At 36.5% G+C, this 7,976-nt stretch overlaps 1 protein-coding gene across 1 annotated transcript in view; it reads right to left on the bottom strand.

The window, feature by feature from the left end:
• FOCAD (focadhesin) overlaps positions 1–7,671 on the bottom strand; it is a 502,178-nt gene extending 494,507 nt beyond the window's left edge. The window contains exons 1-3 of the mRNA XM_007952545.2: positions 7,615–7,671; positions 4,421–4,495; positions 2,141–2,295 (exon numbers count right to left, since the gene is read on the bottom strand). Of these exons, the coding sequence (XP_007950736.1) occupies positions 2,141–2,295; positions 4,421–4,495; positions 7,615–7,671 (287 nt within the window). The remainder of the gene's footprint in view (positions 1–2,140; positions 2,296–4,420; positions 4,496–7,614) is intronic.
• Between the last annotated feature and the right edge of the window lie 305 nt (positions 7,672–7,976).

The raw sequence follows: 7,976 nt of genomic DNA, 5'->3' as shown, positions 1-7,976 counted from the left end.
TGGAACCACTGAGACTATGGCCCCTAGCTGCCCTTCAGGTCTGGAATTGAACCCACACCTGTGGCTTCCAGCCAAACAAAAGACAGGCATATGACTTGAACATTTACCTGAGGTAGATAAACTCCTTGGAGAGAATAATCATGGGAGACAGAAGGGCTGTTTATGCACAGGGAGAAAGCTCAGAGGGCAGGAGTGCATGGAGGGAACAGGGAAGAGGTAACCATCAGGAGGAAGTAGGAGGGGAGCTGTTTGCATTATGGTAAATTATAGTCAATGTCATGAGACAAAGTGTATGTGAACTGCTGTATGGCTCTGTAACCTTACACCCAAATCACAATACAAAAAAAATTCCAAAAAAAAGTGAAATAAATAAATAAATATAGGTAAACATAAAACACACTATGAAAGAGTAAATAACCCAGCTGAGAAGAGAGAGGCTGTCTGGGCAGGGAAGGTGACATCTGAGCTGAGGCTTGAAGGATGACAGGACTGATGCCAGAAAAAGAAAGGGAAAGAAGACTCCCTGAAGAGGCAGAGAATGTGCACTGGCTCAGGAAGACTGAATAGTTGTGGACTGCTGAAGAGGGTTCTTGGCAGGAAACACAGTTTGAATAATGGGATGGAGCTAGTTTGGGAAGGGCTTATATACTGTGCTGAAGAATTTGCACTTCACAACTATAGACACCAGAATATAAAGAAAAATTGAGGACAGTTCCAAAAAAGACAAAGAGATAATCTGAGATAACAGCATAAAATTTATGAAGGAAGTCTAAAGAGCTAGAGGTTAGTCAGCCTGATAGACTTCAAGCATAGAAAGGTATCTTAGCAGATGGCTATTATAGTCATAGTCTATCTCTACAGAAGGCAGAAGAAAAGATTAAGTACTCAACTCTGATAATACTACTATAAAGATAACAAAACAATGGAGAGAGCAAGTAATTCTATCAAGGAAGAGGGAGATGAGATGGGACCAGGGGATTGGGGCGAAGTGAAGTCCAAATGATTTAGTCAAAAACAAGGCCTTATGTATTAAGCACAAAGCAGCATCTCCTTTTCACAAACCATTTTATAAGAAGTGCTCATTTCCATGGGATGGTTCAGTATAGTCCTATTTGACTATCTCAGAATGGAGGAAGTCATTTTATCTCTTGTGATTCCATTACCCTCAGATTGTGAATGGGCAAATATCATTATACCAAATATATTCAAAGATCAAAACATTATTAACTTGGAATAAGCAGAGATTATGTCTAAATCACAAAGTACTTTTAGAGAAATTAATGCTAGTATTTTATAATACATATACTAATGCCAAGGACTGGCCAAGTATGATGAAAAAATGGTACAAATGTAGAAGTAGTAATGCTTATGGGCAACCTTCTTTCTTAATATAAATCAACCACTTATACTGTTATTGTAAACTATAAATGACTTAGTTATTTTCTTCATAAACAGAGCAATGATAAAGTAGAGGCAGTACCTCGATACAAACATCTGACTTACAGATAACTCCTACATGCCCTTCGTTGTTGCTTTTTGCCTTCCAGTTGGACCCAACTCATAGCGACCCCTCCTTGGGTTTCCGAGGTGGTATCACTATGGAAGTAGATTGCCCAACCTTCCTTCCGAGGAGTGGCTGTGGGTTTGAACTGCCAGCCTTCTGGTTAGCAGTCAAGTGCCTTAGGCACCATCCTACCAGAGTATTATGTAAATTTGCCCTCACTGTGAAATGACTGAATCAAGCTCTACTCACAGCAAATTGTTCAGCACAATCACCTTCACCTACTGAACATACAGGTTATAAATCACAGAAAAGGCTTCAAACCTTTGGCACTAAAGTAAGGCTAAATAAGAAGATACATATCTGTTCCAACTTACCCACAAATTCTTAAAATATACAGTTAGGAATGGATCTCATTTATAACTCAAAGACTGCCTATACAGCAAATGACCACAAATTCCAAAATGGTAGGGCTTAAATTAGCATGGTTTCACCCCATATGAAATGTCAATTGCATAAAATTTTAACTGAAAAGAAGGCAGTTGGCAAGTAGGATGAATGTTGACCTTTAATAGCAAATTAGTGAATTTTTTCTTAAAATTTGAATTGTTGACTGATCAAGCATAGAGGAAAGAGTACCTGGATGAGGGAATCAGGTTGAGAATCCCATTGAGAACATAGCTGAACTCCGCATGATCCTGAGCAACAAGTGCCACCAAACCTTCACAGCAGGCTGTTCGAACCACTAAGTTGTCACTGCAACACTTCTCCCACAGCAAGTTCAAAGCAGGAGTCTGAAATCCAACCAGTGATTAAAAGACACTTCTGATAAGCAACACACATACACACACCAACTATTCAACAAAGCGTCAATCATTCACAGTAGGCTAGCTTTGCTATACAAAGATGAGGCTGTTGTCACTCTATTTGTAGAGTAAAGTCGGTTTTCCAAGCAAGATAATGGATATGTTCTGATACAACAACTCTCTCTCTTTCTCTCTCACCTGGTATCTCAGCTCAAAATAAGGCAGGCTACTGGCAAAGGTATGTCCTGAATTCAAGTAGCACAGCAAAGCCAATGAGGGATCAAAACTACAATCTGGCGCTAACAGAGTTCTTTAACCAGGTAATTTAGTCAGACACGAATAATATCAGGTTATCAGTCTAAACTGAACTCCAAATCATAATACTTCAAGCCCTAAATAGCAACACCGTTTTCAGAAATTTTCCTGCTCTCATACCACCACTCCCTACCATGCATGCCCCATTGCCCACCTACCTACCCCTCATTTATTGAAGCCTAGTGTGGGCCCAGAGGGAAGAGAGAGAAGTAATACAGGCCATAAGCAAACTGCTACTTCTATGAATACCAACAAAGGCCTAGAAAAATTTCTGCAGAACAAAGAGGCTGATTTTTCTCCCCTCACTCTGATTCAGTCTTCTTTGATAGGAAAGTTTTGGAAGGGCACATAGTAAATACAAGAATCTTTATCTTGAAGAAGATCTATAAAAACAGGGGTTCCAACTTTCATAACTTTTCTCAGGAGTCTATGACCCAAAATACAGTTGACTGCTAGTGATAAATCTATATGTGAATGCATGTGGGTTCAATCTGTTTAGATTTACACAAGGTTGTTTTGTTTTTTTTTTTTAATTTAAAATGCACAGATACAATGAAGCTATTTTTCCTTCTTCCTGGCATGATTTATTAGACAAATACACAATTTTTGGAGAAAAAAAAGATCCCCAGTGCCCAAGGAATAACAGAAAGAATGAAAATCAACATCATATTGTGCCTACTTTCCCACCAGGATCCCACTATTAAAAGAATAATACAGTTAACAGTCATCATCACTACAGGAAGGAAATATTTATGTTCCATTTCTCCTTTTATTCAGGAGGAAATTTATTCACCTGTATGAACAATTTCAAAGGGCTCTAAATGTCATTTCTCCATTACTAAGTCAGAAAAGCAAAATAAAGGAATAAACTGTTGCGTCAGGTAAAACTGGGTCCTCATGGAAGTAAGCATTAATTTATTAATAGAAAAGGAAACATTTAGTCACAGGGATTTGACATTCAATAAATCCTGGCAGTTTAAATAAAATCACTAGATCTTCCCAGAGTACATAATGTGATTACAAGCAGAATTAAGATCAGGGTTTTCAAAGAACCTAATTTATATGACTACATACAAACACCAGATAAATGTCAATTAGTATGCCCCTATACTTATTTCAACATGTTGGTAGAAACTGTAAAGAAATGTACTGGAAGAGCTCGATTTATCTCTGTTGTGAGAAAGAAAAACATCTTATTTCCAACTTTTATGTTTTTGATAGAGTGCACATTTAAGCACCTCTCTTAAGCAATTTCCCAATCAGCATGTCAAAATACATACTACTGGTCAACCCAAACCCAAAAAAGTGTATCTCAGAAGTATTGTTCTACCTATAAGCATGGGCCTACCCTGTGCCTGGGTACAGAATTTTTCCTCCAGCTCCCACTGTCAATATACAACCTTCTCAACTTAGAACTCGCATCTGGAGCTGCCCTGAAACATAAGAAATGTCCTATAGGCAAACAGAGCCACTATGTTCACTATCTCTATCAATCAAAAGGATTCCCTCAGGGGCAACCCTATCAACTGTCTCTCAGCATATCTTCCCCCATCCCACTTACATGACTTATCATAAATAGTCATAAGAATTCCCCCCTTTGCACCAGCCATATCTCATTCATGACATTTGTTGTAACAAATTTTTAAATTTAAAAGAGTGCTATGGAATAAAAAGATGGCACACCCCAAAAACAAAGGTGATGACCTTTTCACAGTTTAAAATCATTTCTATGGTGACCTGAACTGTGAAGGAAGAGAAGAAATATATGAGTAGAACTAAAGCACAGTTAAACACAGACCTGGTTTGTGGATTGGCAGATCTTTTCTGAATAACCATTTTCCTTTAGGACTGCAGCAATAAGATGACCCACAGCCTAAAAAACAAATAAATCTAATAAATATATTCACTCTAATATTAGTTAATATGAGTATGCGAATGCTAGGCAATCAATTGATAATAAAGAAAATTCCCATTCATTGAATATGTGCTATGCAGCAGGCACTGAATTAGGCTCTCCGCATGCATAATTAATAATCTTCATAACTACCCTCAAGGTAAGCATTATTATCACAGGTTACCAATAAACAAACTTCAGTTCACAGATGTTAAGAAGATTGCCACATTTTCCATTCAAACTACCATCCCTTAGTATTGGAGAGCTCTATTAGTATTAGGGAGCTCTGGTAGCACAGCGCCTAAGGCACTTGACTGTTAACCAGAAAGCTGGCAGTTCAAACCTACCAGCCATACCTCAGAAGGAAGATGGGGCAATCTACTTCTGTAGGATACTGCCTCGGAAACCCAAGGAGGGGTCGTTATGAGTTGGGTCCGACTCAACGGCACATAACAACAACAACAGTATTAGACAATAACTCAAGACTGCTTAATCCATTAAACAATGAGACAAAAGAGAAACCCCATAGTTTTATAATCAATTTGTATCTAAATGAAATCCATCATGCTTCATCACACCCTTAATGAAGATGGCGAAGACTCATCCTCATTTTTATGACTATAGTTCATATAGTTCCGAACCATCACTCTTCTCCCTCCTCTAGGCTCTATGGTTTTAATTTCTTTCTCATTTTCTGACTGGTTTTAGCCCTTTAATAAGCTTTCAGCCTCTAAATTTTCTCTTTGAAATGTTCCCATATTCTGCTTTACTCAAAGAGCCCAAAATTAAACTCAAGTCCCTAACAGGAGTGTTGACTAAATAAATACACAAGTATGATTACCTTCTACCACCTTAATTTCAGGAAGCTCTGGTAGCATAGTGGCTAAGGCCCTTGACAGCTAACCAGAAGGCTGGCGGTTCAAACCCACCAGCCACACCTTGGAAGGAAGATGGGGCAATATACTTCCGTAGTGATACTGCCTCGGAAATCCAAGGAGGGTCACTATGAGTCGGGTCCAACTTGACGGCACATTAACAACAACGACCTTAATTTCATACTCTTAGCTCTTCAGCCCTACCCAGCACTGCTATCTTAGATCCAGTAGCCTAGCAACATTGATAGTCATACTGAGTATATGTCTGGAAAACACCTGGCTATTGATGAACTATCCGTCCTACACTTGGGACCAATGTATGATATATCTCTGAACAGCTGTCAGTCTTGCAAAGTCTCTAGAGAAGCCCAAATAAGAACATGGTACCCATTCCTTTGTTTCTTTTTATATTTCATATGGCAAAACTGATTTATGGTCTTAATGCTTGGTGATCTTAGTCTTGCAATGCAAGTTACCCATTAACATAAACATTAAGTTTAGTTTAATTTACTGTCTCATATCTCCTAGTAAAAAGGCTAATAACAAGATTTGAAGACTAGTGAATAGTTTGGGTACCTGTTTATAAAAAAATATCATATTTTATTGAATATAACTGACCATCAATTGCAGGATACACCATTATTTTATGTACCACTAAGAAAGAGAAAAGGGCTTCCAATTCATCTATAATATTCAACACTTCTTATCACTTAGAGTTTTTATTTTATATTATTGAAAGAGCCCTTTTATGCTCATTTAAAAAATTATGGCCAAGTTCATGCACATGCAGGCAATATCAACTATATCATGGCTGTGATCATCATTTATAAGATGCAACCCAACTTCAAAGAAGATAAAATGTGAAGAAAAAAAAGTATATCAATCAAGGAAATACAGTGCTAACACTGAGCAGTGGTTACAAACAAATAGTAGGTATTCACAGGGAACAGGGTACAATCACAGGAATCTAATAAAACTAACATGGAACAACAGGAAAATAAAGCTATGCTTCATATTTATGAAAAGGGCTAAAGAATATAAGCTTGATTATATACATCCCCCACTAGGTTCAATATCTCTAATTTACTCTTCAAGTTATTCTCCTAATATCAGAGAATATAGCCTAAACTGATTTTAGAATACAAAATCCAATGATAAATCAGCTATATTGCTACTCAAGTTTTCCATAACAGAATAATTTATGGATAGCCTACCAACCAAAACATGTACACTTTTCACTTAATCTAATAGTAACACATATAGGCATCTCCTGGTTATTTATGCTAAGGAAGGGACTTCAGACACAGAAAAATAAAAATTGTGGACAGTATCCTCCAAGCCTTCATCTTCTTCTTCACGGTATGGACCTGTGCTGCACAGAGTAGGATATGACTCCAACCCAGTCAGGTAGAAGGGAATCTTGCATAAGGAGTGTTCTACTCCTCATGGAAGGGTTCCCCACTACCCAGCTAAGTTAATTCCCACAGAAGGCATCTCCGAAGTTAATTGTTGAAAGTATCCAAGATGCTATAAGTCGTTAAGTCTTCAGGTAGGTTTCTTCTGGTTCCTCAGGTTTACTCTCACAAGAAAAGACAATAAGCTATTATAGTACCTTGATCAACCAGAATACTTCTAGTTAGCGCAGGGCTAACTAGAAAACCATTTTTACTTCAATCTTAATTACTGAAAATTAAAATTATTTAGAGATAAAATCTCTATGATATATTATCATAATCTCCTGTGTTAGTAATTATAGTATATAAATAAAATTATTTAATCCAGGACATTTTACTGATTGAATGTCATTATTATAAAAGTCCATTAGTCTTAATATTAATACAGGGGATTAAGATATCTTTTTCAAAACTATTAATCACTCATACTGTCTGGATGTATAACCATTTGCCTCTATCTCCAAAAATTAGTCATATACCAGAAAAAAATACATATTCAGGGGCCTTCTAGTTAATCAGTTTTATGATCTCTAAGAAGAAACATATAATATAAACAGAAGTTAACAGAAATTGAGCAATTTCTAATATTTATTTTCTATGCCAAATATATATTTTTAATTAACTTATATAAGTTATTTAATAAAGCAATACAAATTTCTATGTGTAGAAGAATAAAATACTTAATGTTAGAAATACAAATTTAATTAACAATACACCAAATATTTCATTCATTACTATGAAACAAAAATACATAAATAGATAAAATTACCTGTGATTGGATAAGAGAATTTGGAAATTCAAACCTTTTCCTGATATCCTCGGACATTTTTGCTTTTCTTACACGTATGTATATAAACTCTGTAACCAAAAAAAATAATACTTGTTAGTCCTGGAAAGGAATTCAAATCAATCTCATTTCTTCTTCAAATTACATTAAAGCAATTCATTTCCAAGACAACAATGGAAATAAAGCACAGGACTCTGTAAAGTAATCTCCAGCACACCGGTCAGTATTAACCACTTCAGTACTCAAATGCCATGAGTGATGAATGAATAAAAAATGTTCAACTCTTGGTTTTTCCAGTAGAATTTGACCTGAAACAGATGAATTCACACTATAGAAGAAAAAAA

This window comes from Orycteropus afer, unplaced genomic scaffold (genome assembly GCF_000298275.1).
Source record: "Orycteropus afer afer isolate SDZICR_OR568_19922 unplaced genomic scaffold, OryAfe1.0 scaffold00345, whole genome shotgun sequence".
Classification (NCBI taxonomy): domain Eukaryota; kingdom Metazoa; phylum Chordata; class Mammalia; order Tubulidentata; family Orycteropodidae; genus Orycteropus; species Orycteropus afer.
This window is presented reverse-complemented; position numbering and strand designations above follow the sequence as displayed.